The sequence below is a fragment of the Salvelinus sp. IW2-2015 genome, linkage group LG25 (genome assembly GCF_002910315.2).
Source record: "Salvelinus sp. IW2-2015 linkage group LG25, ASM291031v2, whole genome shotgun sequence".
In the NCBI taxonomy this organism is placed as follows: domain Eukaryota; kingdom Metazoa; phylum Chordata; class Actinopteri; order Salmoniformes; family Salmonidae; genus Salvelinus; species Salvelinus sp. IW2-2015.
This window is the reverse complement of record NC_036865.1, coordinates 1,850,763-1,878,657: the sequence shown is the minus strand read 5'-3', so window position 1 is coordinate 1,878,657 and position 27,895 is coordinate 1,850,763. Positions and strand designations below refer to the sequence as shown.

At 42.3% G+C, this 27,895-nt stretch overlaps 1 protein-coding gene across 2 annotated transcripts in view; it reads left to right on the top strand.

Annotated features, from left to right (window-relative positions):
• LOC111951822 (arginyl-tRNA--protein transferase 1) overlaps positions 1–27,895 on the top strand; it is a 181,009-nt gene that overhangs the window by 6,801 nt on the left and 146,313 nt on the right. For both annotated transcript variants that reach the window (XM_023970061.2, XM_023970060.2), the window contains exons 2-5: positions 2,403–2,466; positions 2,663–2,725; positions 3,530–3,633; positions 9,237–9,434. In XM_023970061.2, the coding sequence (XP_023825829.1) occupies positions 2,403–2,466; positions 2,663–2,725; positions 3,530–3,633; positions 9,237–9,434 (429 nt within the window). The remainder of the gene's footprint in view (positions 1–2,402; positions 2,467–2,662; positions 2,726–3,529; positions 3,634–9,236; positions 9,435–27,895) is intronic.

The window sequence follows — 27,895 nt, the reverse complement described above, 5'->3', positions numbered from 1 at the left end:
ACCGATACCGATTTATTGGAGGGGCCAATAAAAGCCGATAGCGATTAATCGGCCGTGTGTGTGTGTGGGTGTGTGTGTGTGTAATAATTACAACAATACTCAATAAAAATTTTAATTTTTTAAAAACTTAATATAATACATAAAATCTATTTAGTCTCAAATAAATAATGAAAATGCTCAATTTGGTTTAAATAATGCAAAAAGAGTGTTGGAGAAGAAATTTAAAGTACAATATGTGCCATGTAAAAAAGAACGTTTAAGTTCCTTGCTCAGAACATATGAAAGCTGGTTGTTCAATATTCCCAGTTAAGAAGTTTTAGGTGGTAGTTTATAGTAGGAATTATGAAACGTCGACTTTCTCTCTACCATTTGTATTTGATATACCTTTGACTATTGGATGTTCTAATAGGCACTTTAGGCTGGCAGTACTAATCTCAGGAGTTGATAGGCTTGAAGTCATAAACAGCGCTGTGATTCAAGCATTGCTAAGAGCTGCTGGCAAACGCAGTAAAGTTTGAATGAATGCTTACGAGCCTGCTGCTGCCTACCACCGCTCAGTCAGACTGCTCTATCAAATATCAAATCATAGACTTAATTATAATATAATAAACACAAATGTGAGCCTTTGGTCATTAATATGGTCAAATCCGGAAACTATAATTGAAATATGGAACCGCTCTGTGTTTTATCGAACGGGTGGCAACCCTAAGTCTAAATATTGCTGTAACATTGCACAACCTTCAATGTTATGTCATAATTATGTAAAAATCTGGCAAATTAGTTTGCAACGAGCCAGGCTGCCCAAACTGTTGCATATACCCTGACTCTGCATTAGAGAAGTGACACAATTTCTCTAGTTAATATAGCCTGCTATCATGAATTTCTTAACTAAATATGCAGATAAAAAAAATATACTTCTGTGTATTGATTTTAAGAAAGGCATTGATGTTCATGGTTAGGTACATTCGTACAACGATTGTGCTTTTTTCCCGAATTAGCTTTTGTTAAATCATCCCCCGTTTGGCGAACTAGGCTGTGATTCGATGATAAATTGACAGGCACCACATTGATTATATGCAACGCAGGACAAGCTAGGTAACTACATATGGTTAACATTACTAGGTTAACTAGTGTTTATGTAAAGATTGTTTTTTATAAGATAAGTTTAATGCTAGCTAACAATTTACCTTGGCTCCTTGCTGCACTCGCGTAACAGGTGGTCAGCCTGTCAGTTTCCTCGTGGAATGCAATGTAATGTAATACTCACAATACATGTCACCCATTGAGCATGTTTGGGATGCTCTGGATCGAGGTGTACGACTGCGTGTTCGGGTTCCCGCTAATATCCAGCAACTTCGCACAGCCATTGAATACTGGGACAACATTCCACAGGCCACAATGAACAGCCTGATCAACTCTATGCGAAGTAGATGTCACGCTGCATGAGGCAAATGGTAGTCACAACAGATTCCTGACTGGTTTTCTGATCCACGCCACTACCTTTTTTTAAGGTATCTGTGACCAACTGATGCATATCTGTATTCCCAGTCATGTGAAACCCATAGATTTAGGGTGTAATGAATTTATTTCAATTCACTGATTTCTTTATGAGCTGTATGACCGTAAAGGATTTGAAATTGTTGCATGTTGCGTTTTTATTTTTGTTCAGTAGACGTAGGAAAATAATGATTGATAAATGAATTAATTGAAATGTACCACTAATGTATACGTGTGTGTGTAGTTTAATATCAGTGTTTGAATAATTGTACTTATTTTCATCATTGGTTTCTATTACAATTATTTGTTTTTCCTACGTTTCTTGTGCTTTGGATTTGTCTGCTCTTTCCCTGTCCATATGGGAGGGTGGGGTTTTGGGTGAGAGGGTAGATAGGGAAATTGGGTGAGCGGTGGCGTTAAGTGGGTGGGTGGGCAAGAAATAACAATTCCTTTAGGATGAATTACTGTTCAATTGTGCAGGAATAATTGTGAACGCGTAATAAACATTATTCCGTGACCGTGAATCCCCTTCCCACTGTAGTTCAATAACCAACATATGTTTCTTCAAACTGAAGGTGTCATGTCATAGCTCAGACCACATTCTTTCTGCAGACATCTTTGAATCTTAATTCGGAGCAGATCTTTTCGGGAGAAAACGTGGTCGTGTTAAGTTTTTTGACCCTAATTCTGTTACCAAACTTTGCATCTGCACAGTTCTTCCAGTATTTGTGTCTTTATGAAATTTGTGTGAGTTGTTCAAGGTATGGTTCTTCTTCTGAAATCAATGGTTTTTGTTTGGAAGACATTTTATCATTTTAAAGTGAAAAGTCAAGTCAAAGCGTAAATCCGTTATTGTGGATTTGCCCCATTTCATGTCCGCTCCTCCTGCCTGTGTTTTTATGCAGGGATGTGGTCCCACGCCATGACAGTACAAGACTACCAGGATCTCATAGACAGAGGATGGAGACGGTAAGTCAGATTCTGAGCTTTATAATGCCACACACACTTGTCCTCCAGGCCAGTAGTCTCTACACGTTTTGAGCATAGCCCTCCATGCTTAACATATTTATGGGTGTACAACATTTTCACATTCCTTATCTGTAGTAGTCTAAATGCCCACTGCATGTGCTCGTTTGTTATACTTCCTTGTCTGTTACTTCTACAGAAGCGGGAAGTATGTTTACAAGCCCATCATGAACAAGACCTGCTGTCCACAGTACACCATCAGGTAAAGATAGCCTATTATCAAAAAGACTCACATCAACCTAGCCCAAACTGGTGTCGTATTCATTAGTGCTGATGTCTTCTGACATGTAAACTTGAAATATCCGTATTCATCTTACCGCGGGAGAGGGGGGAATGCAGAACATGTTATTGTAAGACATCCGGTATCCTATGGATGGAGAAGTGCCACAGTCTGGTTTCAGTTGTTGGGTTGTGATTTTGAAATACTTGCTACACCAGAAGTGAATGGTTATCTGTAGGTATATGGTGAGCCAGCGGCTTGAAATGTTACAAAGTAAGGGAAAGGCAGTCACATGGTTGCGGTTACTGATAAGGGTCGATAGCTGTGGATTAGTGAAGAGTGGGTGCTGAGGTCCGGTCACATTAAGGGAGAAGGAACAGTTTACTCGCATCACTTAACTTCCTGCCTAGCAATAAAGATGTAATGTTTAGAGAAAAGGAGTAGACTCCGCCTAAAGTCGGGTGTAAATGCTTGTGCTGGGGGGAACATGTCTTTGTCTGTTCAGCTGTCTGGCCCACTGGGTGAATAAACGTTGAACTTTTCCTCGTTGTCCATTTTTAGTTTTTTCTCTATTTAGAACCTAACAGTGCACACCGTAGCAAAATGCACAAATTTTTTCCAATGAAAAACGAAAGCAAGTGTTTCTTATTTGACACGTTTGGGTAGTCCCAACCTATTTCAATCTGTTTTCTGTTTGATGCCTAATGAACATGACCCAGATGACCCTTTACTCAGTTGTAAGCCATATACTAATGGTTCACTAACGCACTAATACATGGTTTGTAGGTGTCACGCCTTGAACTTTCAGCCATCTAAAACCCACAAGAAGATCCTGAAGAAGATGAGCAAGTTTCTGTCTAAAGGGGAGATGCCAACAGAACAGGGCGATGGTGAGGAAATTTGCTTTCGTAAAATAATTATGCGAAGCTGTCTTTAGTAAACGACACATCAATTACATGTGGTAGGCTGCTCTGTTCTAGGGATGGGCATGAGCACTCAAACCAAGTACTCCTCAGTGCAGATTGTGGGCAGGGGTCAATGTGTGCAAAGTTAAATGTTTAGATCCTCCCATTGACGTCAGTATTCATTCACTTGCGAGTAATACTTTGTTTTCAAGCCTAATATATGCGTTTTGTCTACATTTCTGTAAGAAAAGTGGCGATAATGACTTGTGAAGATATGAAAATATTTGATAAAATATGTGAAAAGTCAACTCGTCTTAATGGGTACTGAGCCCATGAGTCTTCCAAATAAATTAATTTCCAAATGTTCAAAACTGACATTTTATATAAATTCAATCTCCCTTAAAGTTAAAATAAACTGATCATTACTATTCATCATGAAAATAGCGCTCATAATAGGGGGGGGGGGTGTCCAACCGTATCCACAGATCAATGTGGACTTAGGCTTTTGTTCTTGCCAACCAGTACACACCTGATTTAAATTAACAAACTTATCATAGACTTCCTTCAAGACATGATTAGTTGAATCAGGTGTGTTATTGCTTGGTTAGAACGAAAACCTCAACCCACATCGGCCCTCTGTGTATAAGATGCCTAGCACAAAGACCATAAAAAAAAGCTGAATCACATTTGCTGTACTGCTATTCTTGTTAATTAGTTTAACTTGTCTTCCTAAAGCGTTTCTGCAGACTGTTTCAAATCTCCCCCTCTACTGTTGTATTAATAAAGTACAGGTGGTGGACAAAAAACGGAATCGCCTGGATGAAAGAAAGACAACAGGGGCTGGGTGACATATCAAATTAATTCAAATGTATGTTTTTGCGCAACATTCCCCAATGTCTGCATCGCAAGAATTGAGGTTTTGCCATTTTTAGTTTTTTGGAGGTTTTGTCTGTTTTTATTCTTGTATTTTTGGTCTCGTCTCTTTCTCTCCTTCTGTGCACCGCCCCATTTACACCAGAGATCTGTATATAATGAAAAGATGCATGTCTTCGCCCTAATGGTGGGAGTCGTTGTCCCAAAGGCAGGCGACAAGCTTAGGTCCAAAATAAGCAATAAGCATAAAAAGCATAAAACACAATTATATGGAACTGGCAATTAGTTCTAATTCTGAGAAATAAAGTAGGCCACTTGATTTCAACATCTGAACAAAGTTGACAGGCTAACATGCTTTTCAAACAGGAGACAGACAGAAGGGTGTGTTCATAACAATTCAACTGTTCAACTTTTAACTAGCAAATAGATCCATGTTGGCTAAACTTGAAATATAAATATTAGCTGGTCAATCACTAGCATGTGGGCTTTTTATTAATTTCCCAACTTCGTCATATCCAATTGGTCATATCCATCTAACTACCGCGCCAAGCCACAATGCTTCTTGACACAATGCGCACTTAACCTGGAAGCCAGCCGCACCAATGTCGGAGGAAACACCGTACACCTGGTGACTGTCTGTGCATTCGCTTGGCCCGCCACAGGAGTCGGTAGAGCGCGATGGGACAAGGACATCCCGGCTGGACAAACCCTCCCCTAACCCGGACGACGTTGGGCCAATTGTGCATCGCCTCATGGTTCTCCCGGTCGTAGCTGGCTGCGACACAGCCCGGTATCAAACCAGGATCTATAGTAGTAACGCAGCTAGCACTACGATGCAGTGACTTAGACCGCAGCGCCACTCGAGAGGCCACTAGCACGTGGGCTTGAGATGTTTCTATAGCCTAATGCCTGCTACAAGAAGTTAGTAATTATTTGTGAATGTGCATTATGCATGGTTCCATGTACTTTTTTTTTTTTTTTAAGGGAATTTTCATAGACTTGAAAGCCAGGTCAGTGGCTATTGCAAAAATACAATTATTAGTGGGTCTTATGGTTGTGGAAGGCTTATATTTAGCCTAGGTATAACATCAAACTCAAATTTTATTGGTCACATACACATTCGGCAGTTGTTATTGCGGGTGTAGTGAAACGCTTGTGTTTCTACCTTCAACAGTGCAGTAATATCTAACAAGTGGTTGTTGTCCTTGATGATCTTTTTGGCCTTCCTGTGACATCGGGTGCTCTAGTTGTCCTGGAGGGCAGGTAGTTTGCCCCCGGTGATGCATTGAGCAGACCGCACCACCCTCTGGAGATCCCTGCGGTTGCGGGCGGTGCAGTTGCCATGCCAGTCGGTGATACAGCCCGACAGGATGCTCTCAATTGTGCACCTGTAAGGGTTTTAGGTGACAAGACACATTTCGGCGCTGTTGCACCTTCTTCACCACACTGTCTGTGTGGGTGGACTATTTCAGTTTCTCTGTGATGTGTACGCCGAGGAACTTGCGTGGTCATACAGTCATGGGTGAACAGGGAGTACAGGAGAGGGCTGAGCACGCACCCTTGTGGGGCCCCTGTGTTAAGGATCAGCGACGCGAAGGTGTTTCTTATCTTCACCACCTGGGGGCGGCCCGTTAGGAAATCCAGGACCCAGTTACACAGGGCGGGTTTTAGACCCAGGGTCCCATGTTTAATGATGAGCTTGGATGGTATTATGGTGTTGAATGCTGAGCTATAGTCAATGAACAGCGTTCTTACATAGGTATTCCTCTTGTCCATATGGGATAGGGCAGTGCAATTGCATTGTCTGGATCTATTGGGGCTGTAAGCAAATTGAAGTGGATCTAGGGTGTAAGGTAGAGGTGACATGATCCTTGACTAGTCTCTCAAAGCACTTCATGATGACAGAAGTGAGTGCTACGGGGCAATAGTTACCTTTGTTCCTGTACCCAAGAAAGCAATGGTTGCCATCTTGAAGCATGTGGGATAGCGAGAGATTGGGATAGCGAGAGATTGAATATGTCTGTAATCACACTGGTTTTAGTATGCGGCTAGGGATGACGTCTGGGCCGGCAGCCTTGCGATGGTTAACACGCTTAATAAATGTCTTACTCATGTCGGTCACGGAGAATGAGAGCCCGCAGTCCTTTGTAGCTGTTAGGTGACACTGTGTTGTCCTCAAAGCAGGCGAAAAAGGTGTTTAGCTTATCCGGAAGCAAGACATCGGTGTCTGACGTGGCTGGTTTTCCCTTTGTAGTCCTTGTCTGTAGACCCTGCCACAAGTCTTGTCTGAGCTGTAGAATTGCCTGTTTGATTGCCTTGCGGAGGGAATAACTACACTTTGTATTTGGCCATATTCCCAGTCACCTTGCCATGGTAAAATGCAGTGGTTCGCGCTTTCAGTTTTGTGCAAATGCTGCCATTTATCCACGGTTTCTGGTTTTGGTAGGTTTTAATAGTAACAGTGGGTACAACATCTCCTATACATTTCCTGATGAACTCAGTCACCATATCCGTGTATTTGGCGATATTATTTTGTGGCTGTCCGGAACATATCCCATTCCGCGTGATCAAAACATTCTTGAAGCATGGATTCTGATTGGTCAGACCAGTGTTGAGTAGTCACTAGCATGGGTACTTCCGGTGTCAGTTTTTGCCTATAGGAAGGGAGGAGCAAAATTGACTCGTGATCACGTTTGCCGAAGGGAGGGTTGGGGTGGGCCTTGTAGGCATTTCGAAAAGTTGAGTAGCTGTGGTCCAATGTTATCTCAGAGTGAGTTCTACAGTCAATGTTCTGGTAGAACTTTGGGAGCCCCCGCCCTGAACTGAGAACCCAACTGGCTGTACGGACTCAGACATATCCCAAGAGAGCCGTGTTTCCGTTAAACAACGTTACAATCCCTGATTTCTCTCTGGAAGGATATCATCGCCCAGAGCTCGTCAACTGTATTATCTTGAGACTGAACGTTAGCGAGTAATATACTTGGAAGGGGAGGGTGTTGTGCGTTCCTCCTCTCTCAATACCTCTTCTCCATCAGTGGTATTTTGTGAGCAGCCTCTTGAATCAGTTCAATTGCCCTGAGGGGTACGAACAAAGGATCTAATTCAGGAAAGTCATATTCCTGGTCGGAATGCTGTTGAGTTACCACTGCTCTGATATCTAAAAGGTATTTCCGGTTGAACGTAATAACACTATTTTCTTGGCTCTTAGTGTAAGAAGTAACACAAACTAAATACTGAGAAGTTGCTTAGGCGCTAGAAGCACGGCTGCCCTGTCTGTCGGTGCCATCTTCCCATCCTGAATTCATTAGATTATTGCTAACTGTTTGAAATGCAGTGTATTTGACATTTTAATTGTACAACTCTTATTTAGAGAATTTTCTTTTTCTTGATATTGTGAATCGCCCATAAGTTTGATATTATTATTATTATTATTATTTTTTGCCGATATTGCCCAGCCATAACAACAATGACAAAGTGCATGAGTAGTTACTCTCTAGTAATCTTCTTGTCCCTCATTTGTTTGCATTTCTGTCCAGCACTTGGTCTTCTATCCCTCAACCGTGATCCATTATTCTCTGTGCATCGATGCCTACCTGTCCACTCAAAACGTCTTGGAGAGAGTACAGAGGTTTCTAATCTTGGTAAAGACACCATGGCTAGATGCATAATATGCATAGCTGTAACTTGTTTTAATTAACTTAAATCTGAACAAAAAAAGTGTATGCTCGTGTTCATTGAATATCAGGGATACATCAACACTATCCACATGTTTCAATGCAAACCAGGCTTAATAGGAGCCTACTGCGCTTAATTGGAACAACAGTGATTTATGGTGAAAAATAAATATTTTGTGTATAAATATACGCTATAGACTACAATATTATGGAAAGTTAACATTGAACCATATTTATTTATTCCCATTCTGTAGAGTTAATGATATTTGTGCTGCTGTACCCTTTAAGCTTACGAGATGCTATTTTTGTAAATTTGACATTTATGTAACAATATAACAGTAAAATAAGAAAATGCATTTAAACATGTTCCTCAGCTGTCTAACTTTAATAATTAAACATCTGATTGGCTTAGAGTAAAAACTTATCAACATAACAACCAGATTAATTGTTTGAAACATTTAACCGCAGAAAAGGTTTATTTTTTTTATTTGAATCTAAAGATGGAATTGGGCTTAATGGGTACGTGGGCTTAAAAGGTATGCTTATCCTATTTAATCAAGATATGGCATTATTTATTTTTTTCTTCAAATGTTACATTCTTTTACTTTGACATTAGAATATTTTTGTAGATTGTTGTCAAAAAAAGATCATCCATTTTAGTCCCACTTTGTAACACAACAAAATGTGGAAAAAGTCAAGGGATGTGAAGGTTTTCTGAAGGCAAATTGGACTTGTTTTCGTAATTGAAATCTTAATGAAATGTAATGATAACAATGGTTTTAGAATTGAACATTCTGGCATTTATTCTTTACTCTAACATTATTTCACTGGACTACTCGAACAGTGAAATCATTTCACATGCCCATCCCTACTCTGTATTAGCCTGGTTAAACCAGACTGAACACTCAGAACAAGTGAAAATGGTGAGTGTTCTGTCTGGTTTAACCAGGCTAACCTTTTACATTCAGACCTCACTGTAGTACAGTATTAATACCTACTGATTGTGTATCAGTACTATCTGACTGGCCTTGTGCTGTTCAGGGGAGCCCATGGACTCGCTGTGTGAGGAGGGAGGACTGCACGGCCCTGCTAAAGTCTGTCACCCTGAGGTGGCGAGTCCTGTGGTCACAGCCATTCTGACTGAGGAGGGAGACACCACACCAGTCGAGTTTGAAACCGCTAGAAAAGACCCAGTGTCTGTTCCAGACGGGAGAGGACCAGAATCAACCCCCAAACCGGGTAAGTCTAAAGGCAGGAAATTAAGAGGGCTAGACGGAAGCGAGTTAATTGCGGGAACCTTCAGTGGAGAATGATCTTTGATTGGTTAAATAAGCTGGAATCTCATGTCAGCTGGGTCATTTGCTTGCTTACAATGTGCAAGAATATTGTGTATATTAGGCTACATCTTCACCCCTCAGGATCTAGGTTGCGTAGGTGTAAGGATGCACAACCTCTGCTCCCAGTCCTTTTCATGAAAGATGATTTATCTAGAAATAATGAATAAATGAAGTTCCCCATATGGGCAGCAGGTGGGAGCAGTCACCTATGAATATAGTCGTTCTCTGTCCTGCTTCTGAATCGTATGAATGGAGCCGACGTTTTTGCTGTAATTTTCATGAATGGGGCTGAATGGAGCCAATCTATCACAAGCTCTCCCTTCAGTTCCACTCAGTTCAATTGCAGGATAACCTGAGACACACCACAGTGATACATGGTAATGAATGAACAACATTGAGTGAGTGGATTAATACATATAAATGCTGATCAGGTGAGGGAAGCGCTACGTATAACTGCTCATAGTTCAGCTTCTGACGTTCCTTTCTCCCTGGGTATGTCCAAAATGTCTACCCCCTACATATCAAAATGTATTAAATATATTTCTCACCCATCTATACACAATAACCCATAATGACAGTGAAAACATGTTTTTAGACATTTTGGCTAATTTATTGAAAATGAAATGCATATCTAATTTACATAAGTATTTACACCCCTGAGTCAACTTTGTATAAGCACCTATGGCATTGATTACAGCTGTGAGATTTTCTGGGTAAGCCTCTAAGAGCTTTCCACACCTGGATTTTGCTACACCCCCCCCCCCCCATTGCTAGACTTCCATTTTCAGGTCTTGCCATATGTTTTCAAATAGACTGAAGTCGAAACTGTAACTCGGCCACTCAGGAACATTCACTGTCTTGGTAAGCAACTCCAGTGTAGATTTGGCCTTGGTTTTTAGGTTATTGTCTCGCTGAAAGGTGAATTAATCTCCTAGTGTCTGGTGAAATGCAGTCTGGTGAAATGATTTTTTGTCATGAAAAACTCCTCAGTCCTTAACGATTACAAGCATGCATACCCGAAACATAATGAAGCCACTACTATGTTTGAAAATATGGAGAGTGGTACTTAGTAATCTGGTGGTTTGCTTTTGCCCCAAACATAACACTTTGTATTCAGGACAAAAAGTTAATTGCTTTGCCACATTTTTTACAGTATTACTGTAGTGTCTTGTTGCAAACAGGATGCATGTTTTGGAATATTTGTATTCTGTACAGGCTTCCTCCTTTTCCCTCTGTCAATTCTGTTACTATTGTGGAGTAACTACAATGTTGATCCATCCTATCACAGTCATTAAATTCTTAACAGTCATAATCCTTCCTCTCCGGTAACTTGAGTTAGGAAGGACGCCTGTATCTTCGTAGTGGCTGGGTGTACCATCTAAAGTGGAATTAATAACTTCACCATGCTCAAAGGGATATTCAATGTCTACTTATTTATTTTTACCATCTACCAATAGGTGCCCTTTGCAAGGCACTGGAAAACCTCCCAGGTTTTTGGTCGACTCTGTTTTGAAATTCACTGCTCGAACGAGGGACCTTACAATTAAGGTCCCTCGTGGTCCCGTGTGGCTCAGTTGGTAGAGCATGGCGCTTGCAACGCCAGGGTTGTGGGTTCATTCCCCACGGGGGGACCAGGATGAATATGTATGAACTTTCCAATTTGTAAGTCGCTCTGGATAAGAGCGTCTGCTAAATGACTTAAATGTAAATGTATCTGTATGTGTGGGCTGCAGAGATGAGGTAGTCAATTTTTTTTAAACCAGGTGAGTCCATGCAACTTTAACATGTGACTTGTTAATTAAGCATTACTCCTGAACTTATTTAGGCTTGCCATAAAGGGTTTGAATGCTTTAATTAATTTGCAAAATGTTCTAAAAGCATAAATCCCCTTTGACGTTATGGGGTATTGTGTGTAGTAGGCCTGTGACACAACATACATTTTAATAATTTTTTAATTCAGGCTGAAACAAAGTCAATAGGTGTTAATAATTTCTGAAGACACTGTACATATATATACCTTAATGGTACCCTGTGGATATAGCCAATTTGTTACTTATTGTGTATTTATTCCTTGTGCTATTATTTTTTTAATATTTTCTTCCACTCTGCATTGTTGGGAAGGGCCCATAAGTAAACATGCCACTGTTAGTTTACACCTGTTTACGAAGCATGTGACAAATAACATTTGATTTGAAATGGCATCCTGTTCCCTATGTAGTGCACTACTTTTGACCAGGGGCCATAGCTCTGGTCAAAAGAAGTGCACTATATAGGGTGCCATTTGGGACGCAGTAAAAATAGGCCCACACCCTTGTTCATATAAGCCTGTGGATACACAGTGAACCAGGAAAGCCTGGTAGGGTACTATAAACCTAAACACAGATATACGCACAGACAGGGTAGACCTGTTTACAACACCTCTATGTAACGGATACAGTAGAGATGAAGACTTATGCCATGTTCCACTCCGCCTCTCAGAAAAAGCCCCCACTGAAAGTCATGTCGGGGCTGCTTGTGAAATGGCTCCCTATTCCTTACTTAGTGCACTACTTTTGACCAGGGCCCATAGGGTTCTGGTTAGAAAGTAGTGCACTATATAAGGAATAGGGTGACATTTGGGGTGCACTCCCAGGTCTTCTCCATCTACTCTCCCTCGTCCCGCTGGCCCACCTCTCTGAAATGTTTTCCATCATCGGAGAGGACTCACTTCCTCTGTATGATAGGTGCAGTTTGAGTTAGGCTAGATGGAGAGAGGTGCAGAAGTGTGTGGGAGGGATGGTAAAGCTGTAATTATTTCTAACATGGCTCCCTAAAGTTAGGAGTTGCCACTGTAGGCCTACCTAACTTTTTGTGTGTTAGTGAGCCAGTTCATTCCTGTCTTGATAAAATGTGAAATGGTTAAATGCTACATTTAGTTATATATCCAGTGCATTCAGAAAGTATTAAGACCCCTTGATTTTTCCCCCACACATGTATGTTACAACATTATTCTAAAATGGATTGTTTGTTCCCCTTGTCAATCTACACACACTACCCCATAATGATAAAGAAAAAAACTGGTTTTTAGAAATGTTTGCAAATTTGATTAAAAACTGAAATAAGTATTCAGTGCCTTTTCTGAGTACTTTGTTGAAGCACCTTTGGCAGCGATTACATTCTTCTTGGGTATGACGATACCAGCTTGGTACACCTGTATTTGGGAGTTTCTCCCATTCTAATCTGCAGATCCTCTCAAGCTCTGTCCGGTTGGATGGGGAGCGTCTCTGCACAACTATGTTCAGGTCTCTCCAGAGATGTTCGATCGGGTTCAAGTCTGGGCACTGGCTGGGCCACTCAAGGACATTCTGAGACTTGTCTTGAATGCACTGGAGCAGGTTTTCATCAAGGATCTCAGTACTTTCCTCCGTTCATCTTTCCCTCGATCCTAACTAGTCTCCTGGTCGCTGAAAAACATCATCCCCACAGCACGATGCTGCCACCACCATGCTTCACTGTAGGGATGGTGCCAGTTTCCTCCAGATGTGACGCTTGGAATTCAGTCCAGAGTTCAATCTTGGTTTCATCAGACAAGAGAATCTTGTTTCTCATGGTCTGAGAGTCTTTAGGTGCCTTTTGGCAAACTCCAAGCGGGCTGTCATGTGCCTTTGGCCAGACGGAAGCCACTCCTCAGTAAATCTACCATAAAGGCCTGATTGGTGGAGTGCTGCAGAGATGGTTGTCCTTCTGGAAGGTTCTCCCATCTCCACAGAGGAACTCTGGAGCGCTGTCAGATTGACCACCTCCCTGACCAAGGCCCTTCTCCCCCGATTGCCTAGTTTGGCCAGGCTGCCAGCTCTTGGAAGAGTCTTGGTGGTTACAAACTTCCATTTAAGAATGATGGAGGCCACTGTGTTCTTGGGGACCTTCAAGGCTGCAGAAATGTTTGGTACTCTTCCCCAGATCTGTGCCTTGACACAATCCTGTCTGAGCTCTAAAGACAATTCCTTTGACCTCATGGCTTTGTTTTTGCTTCGACATGCACTGTCAACTGTGAGACCTTATATAGACAGGTGTGTTCCTTTCTAAATAATGTCCAATCAAATCATTTTACCACAGGTGGACTCCAATCAAGTTGTAGAAACCTCTAAAGCATGATCAATGGAAACGGGATGCACCTGAGCTCAATTTCGAGTCTCATAGCTAAGGGCCTGAATACTTATGTAAATGTAATATTTATTTATTTTATTTTTATACATTGGCCAAAATTTCTATACCTGTTTTTGCTTTGTCATTATGGGGCATTGTGTGTAGATTGAGATTTTTTTTTATTTAACCCATTTTAGAGTAAGGCTTTAACGTAACAAAATGTGGAAAAAGTCAAGGCGTCTGAATGCACTGTGTGTGTATGGGGGGTGGAGGCGACTTTTTATAAAATTTTAATTCAGATTCTCATTAGCTTTTGCGGAAGCAGCATCTACTCTTCCTGGGGTCCACAAAAAGGTAACAACATGCTGATGGACATGGACAGCCACACAAATTTTAACTGAAAATAATACAAGTTTTATTTATATTTATTTTATTTATATATATATATTTTTGCTTGTGGGTCCCCTTACAGTCCCTGCCGGTCCATTAGTTGTTAAGTCCGCTTTGTAAAGGTAATTTTGCTGATTGCTTGAGTAATTGGGGATGGGAGTAACATGCAATCATGGCTCTGTATAGAACTGTGCGTTGCCATGAATTTGTTTTGGACTTGGATTTGCAAGATGGTGCCGACAGAGGGTCACCTTGCTTCTAGTCCTTGGGAAGCTATGCAGTATTTTATTTTATGTATTTAATTGTTAGCTCAGAAAACCTTGAAGTGTTATTACATACAGCCGGGAAGAACTATTGGATATCAGAGCGACGCCAACTTACCAACATTACGGCCAGGAATACGACTTTCCTGAAGCGGATCCTTTGTTCGCACCACCACCCAGGGCATTTGATTTGATTCCAGAGGCCGACCCAAAACAACGTCGCCGCAAAAGAGGTAGATGGAGTGGCCTCAAGGTCAGGCTTCGAAGGCATGCACACCACCCACCGCTTTAGAGTATATTACTCGCCAATGTTCAGTCTCTAGACAACAAGGTAGACGAAATGGGGGCAAGGGTTGCTTTCCAGAGACATCAGAGATTGTAACAGTCTGTTTCATGGAAACATGGCTCTCTTGGGATATGTTGTCGTGGTCGGTACAGCCACCTGGGTTTATGCATCGCGTCGACAGAAATAAACATCTCTCTGGGAAGGAGGAGGGTGGGGGTGTATGCTTCATGATTAATGACTCATGGTGTAATCATAACAACATACAGGAACTCAACTCCTTTTGTTCACCTGACCTAGAATTCCACAATCAAATGCCGACCAGAGTATTCTCGTCGGTTATTGTCACAGCCGTGTATACCACCCCCCCCCCTCAAGCCGATACCACAATGGCCCTCAAGGAACTTCACTGGACTTTATGCAAACTGGAAACCATATCCTGAGGCTGCGTTTATTGTAGCTGGTGATTTTAACAAAGGAAATTTGTTAGCATATTCAGCATATTGATTGTAGCAGTCGTGCGGGTAATACACTCGATCACTGCTACTCTAACTTCCGCGATGCATACAAGGCCCTCCTCCGCACCCCTTCGGCAAATCTGACCACGACTCCATTTTCCTCATCCTGTCCTATAGGCAGAATCTCAAACAGGATGTACCCGTGATAAGAACTATTCAACGCTGGTCTGACCAATCTGAATTCACGCTTCAAATTTTTTTTTCTGTTCACGTGAAATATTCCGGGTAGCCTCAGAGAATAATATCGATTTATACGCTGATTCTGTGAGTGAGTTTATAAGGAAGTGCATTGGAGATGTTGTACCCACTGTGACTATTAAAACCTACCCTAATCAGGAACTGTGGATAGATGATGGCATTATCGCCAAACTGAAAGTGCGAACCACCGCATTTAACCATGGAAAGATGACCGGGAATATGGCTGAATACAAACAGTGTAGTTATTCCCTCCAAGGCAATCAAACAAGTGAAATGTCGGTATAGGGACAAAGTGGAGTCGCATTTCAACGGCTATGACACAAGGTGTATGACCCATTCGGCATCCCTAGCGGTGTCCTCAGAGCATGCGCAGTCCAGCTGGTTGGTGTGTTTACGGACATATTCAATCTCTCCCTATATCAGTCCCCACAAGCTTCACCATTGTTCCTGTACCCAAGAAGGCCAAGGTAACGGACGACTATCGCCCCATAGCACTCACTTCTGTCATCATGAAGTGCTTTGAGACACTAGTCAAGGATCATATCACACCTCCACCCTAGACCCACTTCATTTTGCATACTGCCCCAATAGGTCCACAGACGATGCAATCCCCTACACACTGCCCTATCCCATCTGGACAAGAGGAATACCTATGTGAGAATGCTGTTCGTTGACGACAGCTCAGCATTCAACACCATAGTACCATCCAAGCTCATCAATCAAACTTGAGGCCCTGGGTCTCAACCCCGCCCTGTGCAATTGGGTCCTGGACTTCCTGACGTGCAGCCCCCAGGTGGTGAAGGTAGGAAACATCACCCCTTCGCTGATCCTCAACACAGGGGTCCCACAAGGGTGCATGCTCAGCCCCCTCTTGTTCTCCCTGTTTTCCCATGACTGCGTGGCCATGCACACCTCCAACTCAATCAAGTTTGCAGACGACACAACAGTAGTAGGCTTGGTCACCAACAATGACGAGACGGCCTACAGAGAGGAGGTGAGGAGTGTGGTGTCAGGGAAACAACGCCAAAAAAACAGATCGTTGACTACCAGGAAACCACAGAGGGAGCACCCCCTTATCCACATCGACGGACAGCAGTGGGGAAGGTGGAAAGCTTCAAGTTCCTTAGTGTACACATCACGGACAAACTGAAATAGTTCTCCCACACAGACAGTGTGGTGAAGGCGGCGCAATAGCGCCTCTTCAACCTCAGGAGGGTGAAGAACTTTGGCTTGTCACCTAAAACCTTCACACACTTTTACAGATGCACAATTGAGAGCATCCTGTCGCTGTATCACCGCCTGGTACGGCAACTGTACTGCCCACAACTGCAGGGCTCTCCAGAGGGTGGTGTGGTCTGCACAACGCATCACCGGGGGCAAACTACCTGCCCTCCAGGACACCTACAGCACCCAATGTCACAGGAAGTTCAAGAACAACAACCACCTGTGCCACTGCCTGTTCACCTCGCTACCATCCAGAAGGCGAGGTCAGTACAGGTGCATCAAAGCTGGAACCGAGAGACTGAAAAACAGCTATCTCAAGGCCATCAGACTGTTAAACAGCCATCACTAGCACAGAGAGGCTGCTGCCTACATACAGACACGAAATAATTGGCCACTTTAATAAATGGATCACTAGTCACTTTAATAATGTTTACATATCTTGCATACCTCATCCCATACCTATATACTAGGGGTGAAACGTACATGTATTCGTATCGAAGCGTTCGGTACAGGGTGCACGGTTCGGTACACACTGCGAACCGAACAATACATTAATCATACACTGCTCAAAAAAATAAAGGGAACACTTAAACAACACAATGTAACTCCAAGTCAATCACACTTCTGTGAAATCAAACTGTCCACTTAGGAAGCAACACTGATTGACAATAAATTTCACATGCTGTTGTGCAAATGGAATAGACAACAGGTGGAAATTATAGGCAATTAGCAAGACACCCCCAATAAAGGAGTGGTTCTGCAGGTGGTGACCACAGGCCACTTCTCAGTTCCTATGCTTCCTGGCTGATGTTTTGGTCACTTTTGAATGCTGGCGGTGCTTTCACTCTAGTGGTAGCGTGAGACGGAGTCTACAACCCACACAAGTGGCTCAGGTAGTGCAGCTCATCCAGGATGGCACATCAATGCGAGCTGTGGCAAGAAGATTTGCTGTGTCTGTCAGCGTAGTGTCCAGAGCATGGAGGCGCTACCAGGAGACAGGCCAGTACATCAGGAGACGTGGAGGAGGCCGTAGGAGGGCAACAACCCAGCAGCAGGACCGCTACCTCCGCCTTTGTGCAAGGAGGAGCACTGCCAGAGCCCTGCAAAATGACCTCCAGCAGGCCACAAATGTGCATGTGTATTGCACAAGATTTTCCCAACTCAGGAGCTCATGCTTTCTGAGGATGTAACAGTGATGCTGGCTATTGGGCTTCCTATCAAGCACTTTGAGAGCCTGTTTTGTAGACAGACTGAATAGGTTTTAATGTTGTACAGCAAGCTTGGGCCCAACTAATCAAGTAGTATGTTAAGTGGGGGAGTATCATAGATTTGAAGTACAGTTAGAGAGGTAGAGAATGCGGGGTTCAGAAACATGTTTAGTGGTCGAGCCGCGCTTTACTATTCCTTCCCGTACACATTTTGCCCAGACATTTAATACCTTCCTTATACCAAAAAACCTAAAGAACAACTTGAGCGTGAGTTGTCAGAAACGCTGTCTGTTGTTAGAGCGTCTAGAGCTCCCTTACTGTAACGGCTCATTTCCTTACGGCAGAGTGGGAGATGAAAAGCAATGTCCTTCAAACACGTCCCCTTGAGTAGTCACGCCAGTGTAAGCTTGGGACGAGATGAGAGAAGTAGTTGGAGAGGGATGATGTAAAGATTCCTGTGACCACTGACAACACTAGACATATTGTAAATGCAGTTGCACTAGCTGGATTGGGACACCAGATGGGATGCTTTTGCTCACGTTATTAATCTAGCATCTCAAAAAGCAATGTCAGTGAATCCAGTCTCTCGCCTCCTAGCAAAGATCAGGAAGGTGGTATCCTTTCATAAAAGCACAACTGCTGCACATGGTTTCAAGACACAACAGTAGATGCAGGGGCTGCCAAACCACAAACCAATCCAAGATGTCCCTACTAGATAGAATTCGAGCCATGACATGGTTGAGCGATACCTTGAGCAGAAAGTTGTGGTGTATTCTACACTGACTGATCAAGCTGTGGGGAAGAATGGCCAAGATATTGTGTCTGTCTGAAAATGACATAAGACTAGCAGAAGAAGTTATCAAAGTGTGCAAACCTCTCAAAACAGTCACAACACTGATATGCACTGAGAGCATTCCATCAGTTTCCATGGTAATGCCTATGAAAACAATGATCTTGAAATAAATGGTTGCATCTGAAGATGAACCCGCAGTAAGGGATGTCAAGACTGTTATCAGAGTTAACCTGGAGCCTAGATATGTGACCCTGGTGTCCAAGACTTCTTACACAAGAGCACCACTTTGGACCCCTGTTTCAAGTCCCTGCTGCACCTGGATGCTGCTGCTCGTTTGAGAATCTACAATGCACTCACAGCAGAGATTGTGACCAATATACAACAGGTATTGTATTTAATTAGTGATTTAACAATTAATTATAAAGTAATAATTGTAATTGTCATAGTGTCTATTTCTAACAACAAATCATATTTTTAAAGCCTCTTCAGAGATAGTAATTTTCATCTAATTTAATTCTGCAGTGTCAAGCCACAGGAGCCCACCCCTCTCCAGAGATGGCAGACAGGGGTTCTCCTCCTGAAAAGAAGTCTGCCATGGCTGAGCTTTTTGGGGAGTTGTTTCACGACCCAGGAGCAGGGAACCAAGTCAAAGGTCAAGGTCATAGAGGAGGAGGTGGACTGTATTCCCCTGGTTGCTGATACACTTACATGGTGTAAGACCAAAGAGTTAATATACCCTCATGTTGCCATGTTAGCAAGGCGCTACCTGGCTGTGCCTGGGACCTCTGTCCCTAGCGAGAGGGTATTCTCCACAGTGGCTGACATTGTCACAGCAAGCCGATCTGTGCTCACTGCAGATGATGTGGATAGACTAATCTTCTTGAAGGAAACCTAAATCTGATCATGTTTATTATTTTTAACCAGTCTCCAGTCTCAAGTGGTGCTATGTGCCTTAATTTTGATATGCTGCTGGACTATGCACTCTTGTTGAAGTTCTGTTTTAAATTACTATTTTATTTAATGTTTTAAGGCAGGCACTGCTGTTTTTTGTTGTCCCTTTGTTTCCATATGTCCTGGGAATTCAAGCTACCTATGTTTACTATTATAATAAATGGAACATCTAAACACATATTTATCAGGCATTTATTTTGTTGATGTACCGAACCGTGAGTTTTGTGAACCGTTTCACCCTTAGTATACACCCTTAGTATATTTTTATACCATCTATTGCCCCTTGCCTATGCTGCTCGGTCATCACTCATCCATATTTTTATATGTATATATTCTTATTCCATCCTTTTACTTAGATTTGTGTGTATTAGGTAGTTGTTGTGGAATTGTTAGATTACTTGTTAGCTATTACTGCACTGTCGGAACTAGAAGCACAAGCATTTCGCTACACTCGCAATAACAGCTGCTAACCATGTGTATGTGACCAATACTATTTGATTTGAAGAGACCCCTGGTTGCATGTCTTGTAGTAGGGTATGTATGGTGTCCGAGTGAATGGTTTGATTATACAGACAATCTGTAATTTGTTACTTTAATATTTCTCATTACTAGAAGAGAAGCAGTTAATCCCTCATCAACCCTTAACCAGGAAAGACTGGCATACATGTTAGTTCTGTATGTGCAGTTAAGGGCATAGCGCGCTGCTCTGTTTTGCTGCACTTGACCATTTTACCGGTCACACCCTTTATGTACAACTCCAGTTGAGGTGGAGGCCTTAGAGAATGTTTTTAACCAAATACAATGCTTTTAGATGGACATGTATTTAAGACCAGTTTGTTGTTAATCACCCATTCTGACAAGGGTGTGTGCTCAGCCCCCTCCTGTACTCCCTGTTCACGCATGACTGCGTGGCCATGCACGCCTTCAACTCAATCAAGTTTGCAGACGACAACAGTAGTGGCCTTGATTACCAACAAGGACGAGAGGGAGGAGGTGAGGGCCCTGGGAGAGTGGTGCCAGGAAATGAACCTCAATCAACAAAACAAAGGAGCTGATTGTGGATTTCAGGAAACAGCAGAGGGAGCACAACCCTATCCACATCGACGGGGCCGCAGTGACGGTGGAAAGCTCCATGTTCCTTGGCGTAAACATCGCTGCCGATTTGAAATGGGCCACCCCACACAGTGTGGTGAAGGTGCAACAGAGCCTTTTCAACCTCAGGAGGCTGAAGAAATTTGTCTCAGCCCCCAAACCCTCAAACTTTTACAGATGCACAATTGAGCGCATCCTCTTGAGCTGTATCACCACCTGGTATGGCAACTGCACCACTCACAACCGCAGGTCTCCAGAGGGTGGTCCCAATGCATCACTGGGGGCAAGCTACCTGCCCCCCAGGACACCTACAGCACCCAATGACCCAGGAAGGCCAAAAAGATCAAGGACATCAACCACCCGAGCCACTGCCTGTTCACCTCGCTATCATCCAGAAGGCGAGGTCAGTACAGATGTATCAAAGCTGGAACCGAAAGACTGGAAAACCGCTTCTATCAAGGCCAGCAGACTGTTCAATAGCCATTACTAGCCGGCTTCCACCCGGTTACGCAACCCTGCACCTTAGAGGATGCTGCCCTGTATACATAGACATGGAATCACTGGCCACTTTAATAATGTTTACATACTACTTTACTCATCTCAAATGTGTATATACTGTATTCTGTTTTAGTCAATGCCACTCTGACATTGCTCAATCTAATATTTCTTAATTGCTTTCTTTTAGATTTGTGTGTATTGTTGTGAATTATTTTTAGATACTACTACACTGTTGGAGCTAAGATAACAAGCATTTCGCTACACTCGCAATAACATCTGCGACCAATACAATTATATTTGAGACTATCTCCTTATTCAGTGAGCTCACTGGCTTTGGGTGCTGACATGTAGAGTGTGGAACATGCCCTGAGGGACACCGCACTGTACATATCTGATGTTAGAGAAGCTTCCATTTGAAGAACACTGGGTTATTGGATAAATAACTCCAACCATGGGATGGCAGGTGACGTAAAGCCATAGCAAGTCACTTTTTTTCAATAGCAATTTATGATCAGGTTGTGATGGTAAGGACAGGTTGTTAAACCCCCAGTGCTCTCTCTGCTTCCTACGCCCCTGCCATAAATATACATGCCAACACCGCTGCAAGGCTAGAGGCTAGCACAGAGGGATGACGCAGCAACAAAACGACCTCTTCTACTGGGAAACATTAAATTGTGTGTGGGTGGTACGAGAGAAAATCAGTATCAGTTTTCCTGTGCTTGTATTACTAGGCTACTTAATGAAAAGTGTTTGTGTGGCAGGGGGGGCAGGGAGAGTGCTATAGATTTGATGAAGTGTTAACTGCTGGAGTGGGAGACTCGGTCTTCCACAGGAATAGATCTGTCATTTTCTATACCAAGGCTGCGTGCTCTGTCCTCGTACCTCTTTTGTGTGTGTGACAGAGAGAATGCGTGTGTGTGTCTGCTAAAGAGAAGGGGTAAATTGTCTAGCAACATGTCATGTGACAGAGGGAAAGTACAGTTGAAATCGGAAGTTTACATACGCCTTAGCCAAATGCATTTAAACTCAGTTTTTCAAAATTCCTGACATTTAATCCTAGTAAAAATTCCCTGTCAGTCAGGATCACCACTTTTATTTTAAGAATGTGAAATGTCAGAATAATAGTAGAGAATTATTTCAGCTTTTTTTTTCATCACATTCCCAGTGGGTAGGAAGTTTACATACACTCAATTAGTATTTGGTAGCATTGCCTTTCAATTGTTTAACTTGGGTCAAACGTTTCGGGTAGCCTTCCACAAGCTTCCCACAATAAGTTGGGTGAATTTTGTCCCATTCCTCCTGACAGAGCTGGTGTAACTGAGTCAGGTTTGTAGGCCTCCTTGCTCGCACACGCTTTTTCAGTTCTGCCCACACATTTTCTACAGGATTGAGGTCAGGGCTTTGTGATGGCCACTCCAATACTTTGATGTCCTTAAGCCATTTTGCCACAACTTTGGAAGTATGCTTGGGGTCATTGTCCATTTGGAAGACCCGTTTGCGACCAAGCTTTAACATCCTGACTGATGTCTTGAGATATTGCTTCACTATATGCACATATATTTCCTGCCTCATGATGTCATCTATTTTGTGAAGTGCACCAGTCCATCCTGCAGCAAAGCACCCCCACCACAACATGATGCTGCCACCACCTTGCTTCACAGTTGGGATGGTGTTCTTCAGCTTGCAAGCGTCCATCTTTTTCCTCCAAACATAACGATGGTCATTATGGCCAAACCGTTCCATTTTTGTTTCATCAGACCATCAGACCATTTCTCTAAAGTACGATATTTGTCCCCATGTGCAGTTGCAAACCGTAGTCTGGCTTTTTTATAGCAGTTTTGGAGCAATGGCTTTTTCCTTGCTGAGCGGCCGTTCAGGTTATGTCAATATAGGACTCGTTTTACTGTGGATATAGATACTTTTGTACCCGTTTCCTCCAGCATCTTCACAAGGTCCTTTTGTTCTGGGATTGATTTGCACTTTTTGTACCAAAGTACGTGCATCTCTAGGAGACAGAACGCGTTTCCTTCCTGAGCGGTATGACGGCTGTGTGGTCCTATGGTGTTTATACTTGCGTACTATTGTTTGTACAGATGAACATGGTACCTTCAGACATTTGGAAATGGCTCCCAGGGATGAACCAGACTTGTGGAGGGCTACACTTTTTTTCTGAGGTCTTGGCTGATTTCTTTAGATTTTCCCATGATGTCAAGCAAAGAGGCACTGAGTTTGAAGGTAGGCCTTAATACATCCACAGGTACACCTCCAATTGACTCATGATGTCAATTAACCTATCAGAAGCTTCTAAAGCCATGACATCATTTTCTGGAATTTTCTAAGCTGTTTAACTTCTCTAGGATAGGGGGCAGCATTTTCACGTTTGGATGAAAAGCATACCCAAATTCAACTGCCAGCTACTCATCCCCAGAAGATAAGATATGCATATTATTAGTACATTTGGAGAGAAAACACTTTGAAGTTTCTAAAACGGTTTGAATCATGTCTGTGAGTATAACAACTTATTTAGCAGGCGAAACCCAGAGGACAAACCATTCAGATTTTTTTTTGAGGTCACTCTCTTTTCAATGGGGTTTCATTGGGAATCCAGATTTCTAATTGACATTCTTGCAGTTCCTACCACTTCCACTGGATGGAAACAGTCTTAGAAATTGGTGGAGATTTTTTCCTTTGTGTAATGAAGAAGTACGGCCATTTTGAACGAGGGTCACTCGAAGTGTCCTGTTTGTTAGAGGGGCATGACCAGAAAGCTAGCTACATTTTGGTTTAATCCTGTATTGAACACAGATCATCCCGTCTTCAATTTTATCGATTTATTTATGTAAAAAAATACTTAAAGTTGTATTAGAAAAAAAATTCAAACTACTTTTGTAAGTTTACAGGTAACTTTTGAGATATTTTGTAGACACGTTGCACAAGTTGGAAGCTGTGTTTTTCTGGATCAAACGTGCCAAATAAATGGACATTTTGGATATATATTGACGGAATTAATCGAACAAAAGGACCATTTGTGATGTTTATGGGACATATTGGAGTGCCAACAACAGAAGCTCGTCAAAGGTAAGGCATGAATTATATTTTTATTTCTGCGTTTTGTGTCGCGCCTGCAGGGTTGAAATATGCTTCTCTCTCTTTGTTTACTTTGTTGCTATCCTCATAGTATCATCGTTTGCTTTCGCCGAAAAGCCTATTTGAATTCTGACATGTTGGCTGGATTCACAACAAGTGTAGCTTTAATTTGGTTTCTTTCATGTGCGATTTCATGAAAGTTAGATTTTTATAGTAATTTGTTTGAATTTAGCGCTCTGCATTTTTCCTCGCTTTTGGCCGAAAAATTACTTGTCATGCGCAAAGTAAATGTCCTAACTGACTTCCCAAAACTATAGTTTGTTAACAAGAAATTTGTGGAGTAGTTGAAAAACGAGAGTTTTAATGACTCCAACCTAAGTGTATGTAAACTTCTGACTTCAACTGTAGGTCCTTGAAATAAAAATGTAAATTAAGTCAGTTTGACTTGCCAATGTCTGTATGAACTCTGTATAGGCTACTTGCTCGGTTCGCAAATGAAAGATAAAATCACCAGATATTGAAATTATGCACGCGTCATTCGCGTTCCTATCAGATCTTGTCATAGGCTGGTATTTCTTTTCATTTGGACCAGTAGCTTTCAGTTGGCTCTGGCCCGGTGTGCCACTGGCAAATTTACCTGAATGTCATGCCCTGCGGTGCTCTTAGGGCCTATATGTTTTCCACGTTGTGTAGCCGTTAGCGACGCTAATGATGGCCTATGCTTTTTCGGGTAGATGGAAAGGCAATTAAAAATTAACTACAAAGTTGCCTTCCTGGAAGAATCATGCTTATTTGCAGTAATCCAGTGGCCATTCGTTTTCAAAACAATCACAAGTTCGATACAGAAACACCGCTAGCCAAACACAACTGTTTGGCTGGTGAGCCCCTGAATAAAAAGTAACCTAAAAAAAATATATAAAAAAATGGGGGAAATCAGTCCTCAAGTATTTGTTTTTTTTCAGATTCTCCCCTCTAGAGGATTTTGACGAAATTAAAACCATGGTAATTTGAAATCTGCAACAAATAGATTTTGTACTTTTGAAGTCTCTTTTCTTTGCTGTTACAGTAAATCTATCCAAATCATATAAAAATGATTTGAAAACATGTAATGGAGTGCCTTTGTTACAACTATGAAACAGAAAGCATATGTGTTGGAACATGGTAACAGCTTATTTTTATAACACTAACATAAAAAAATACCCCAACCACTATGACACACAGTCAAAAGACGAGCGGTCAAATGATAAAAACAAAAGTATCATAAACATAAGCGACAAGTGGCCTTGATAAGTAGTGAAACTCTGCACAAAAGCAATAATGGTATTATAATGAATATAAGTGCTGATATGACAGCAGTCAAAGAGTCAATTATTGTCAGCTCGTGCTTGTGTGCATCGTCATGCAATGGCATCAGTTGGATTTCCTTCAGCTGTTATCCCTTGACAAAACTTTCAGAACTTTCACTTGCTTTACACACTACATACCTTTTTGTTTGTTGTGCTTAATAGTATCAGGTTTTCTTTTGTCCCTCTGTTTTGTCATTCTTCAACACCGTTGCTGTGCAGGTGCCTTATTTTGGGCAGATGGAGGGAGTCCCCGTCTCACTTTGTTCATGGTGCCGGTCAGACTTGTTTTCTTTGCAAGCAACTTGTTCGCCAATGACGGTGAAGTAAAGAAATTGTCCATGGTGACATTGCTCCCCTTGCCAACATAAGGTTCCACAAGCCTCATCACCTCATTCTCAGACACTCGCACCTGCTGCCTGATGTGGATATTTTCCCAGATATTGAAAGCCTTTCAGCATGTAAAATGATGCACGCTCTCGCTGTGAAGCCTACTCCAAGTAGGACGGAGTACTCCAAGTAGAACAGAGTAGACAGATATAAGACTGCTTTGATTCGGTGAACTGATATAGGGTACAAACCATTTTAAGATTAGGCCTATAATTAGAATTGATAAATAGTCATGGCCAAAAGTTTGGAGAATGACACAAATATTAATTTTCAAAAAGTCTGAAACAGCAGTTTGTATGATGGCAATTTGCATATACTCTAGAATGTTATGAAGAGTGATCAGATGAATTGCAATTAATTGCAAACTCCCTCTTTGCCATGCAAATGAACTGAATCCCCCAAAAACATTTCCACTGCATTTCAGCCCTGCCACAAAAGGACCAGCTGACGACACGTCAGTGATTCTCTTGTTAACACAGGTGTGAGTGTTGACGAGGACAAGGCTGGAGATCACTCTGTCATGCTAACAGACTGAAAGCTTCAAAAGGAGGGTGGTGCTTGGAATCATTGTTCTTCCTCTGTCAACCACGTTTACCTGCAAGGAAACACGTGCCGTCATCATTGCTTTGCACAAAAAGGGCTTCACAGGCAAGGATATTGCAGCCAGTAAGATTGCACCTAAATCAACCATTTATCTGATCTTCAAGGAGAGTGGTTCAATTGTTGTGAAGAAGGCTTCAGGGCGCCCAAGAAAGTCCAGCAAGCGCCAGGACCGTCTCCTAAAGTTGATTCAGCTGCGGGATCGGGGCACCACCAGTACAGAGCTTGCTCAGGAATGGCAGCAGGCAGGTGTGAGTGCATCTACACGCACAGTGAGGTGAAGACTTTTGGAGGATGGCCTGGTGTCAAGAAGGGCAGCAAAGAAGCCACTTCTCGCCAGGAAAAACATCAGGGACAGACTGATATTCTGCAAAAGGTACAGGGATTGGACTGCTGAGGACTGGGGTAAAGTCATTTTCTCTGATGAATCCCCTTTCCAATTTGTTTGGGGCATCTGAAAAAAAGCTTGTTCGGAGAAGACAAGGTGATCCTGTGTCATGCCAACAGTAAAGCATCATCAGACCATTCATGTGTGGGGTTGCTTCTCAGCCAAGGGAGTGGGCTCACTCACAATTTTGCCTAAGATCACATCCATGAATAAAGAATGGTACCAACACATCCTCCGATAGCAACTTCTCCCAACCATACAGGAACAGTTTGGTGACAAACAATGCCTTTTCCAACCTCAGTCAGGATGTGCCCCGGAAGTGAATTGACAGCATGCCAGGGAGGATTGCAGAGTCTTGAAAAAGAAGGGTCAACACTGCAAATATTGACTCTTTGCATCAACTTCATGTAATTGTCAATAAAAGCCTTTGACACTTATGAAATGCTTGTAATTATACTTCAGTATTCCATAGTAACATCTGACAAATATCTAAAGACACTGAAGCAGCAAACTTTGTGGAAATTAATATTTGTCATTCTCAACTTTTGGCCACGACTACAATGGAATGACTCGCCCTGTTCTTGATTCATAATTGGTGAACATAATTATGCATTCTTCGCTCCCCCGCACTCAATTCTCCCCATCATACTTTACTTATTTATTTAATCTGTAACGTGTGAAATTAGTTCCGTACGGTTTGAGGCAATTGTGAGTAATTATCAACTGGGCACTGCACTCATCTGTCGGAAGAGAGAGCAGTGTAGGCCTTACTGTTTCGGAGGAGAGGCAATGGGAAAACCATTCAAGATGATCACATGCCCTCCTTAAACTGGTTATTACTCCAGTTCTGTGTGTGATATTAAGATTCTAACAACGGCAGTGTGTTACATAGTCGTATTTAGGAAAAGTCAAGGAAAGCTTTACTGGTTCTTGTTTTGTTTAAATTATTTTTATTTCTTTATCTTTGTACTTTTATTTAATACTAGAACCGTCATAGGCCAACGGCCACTGA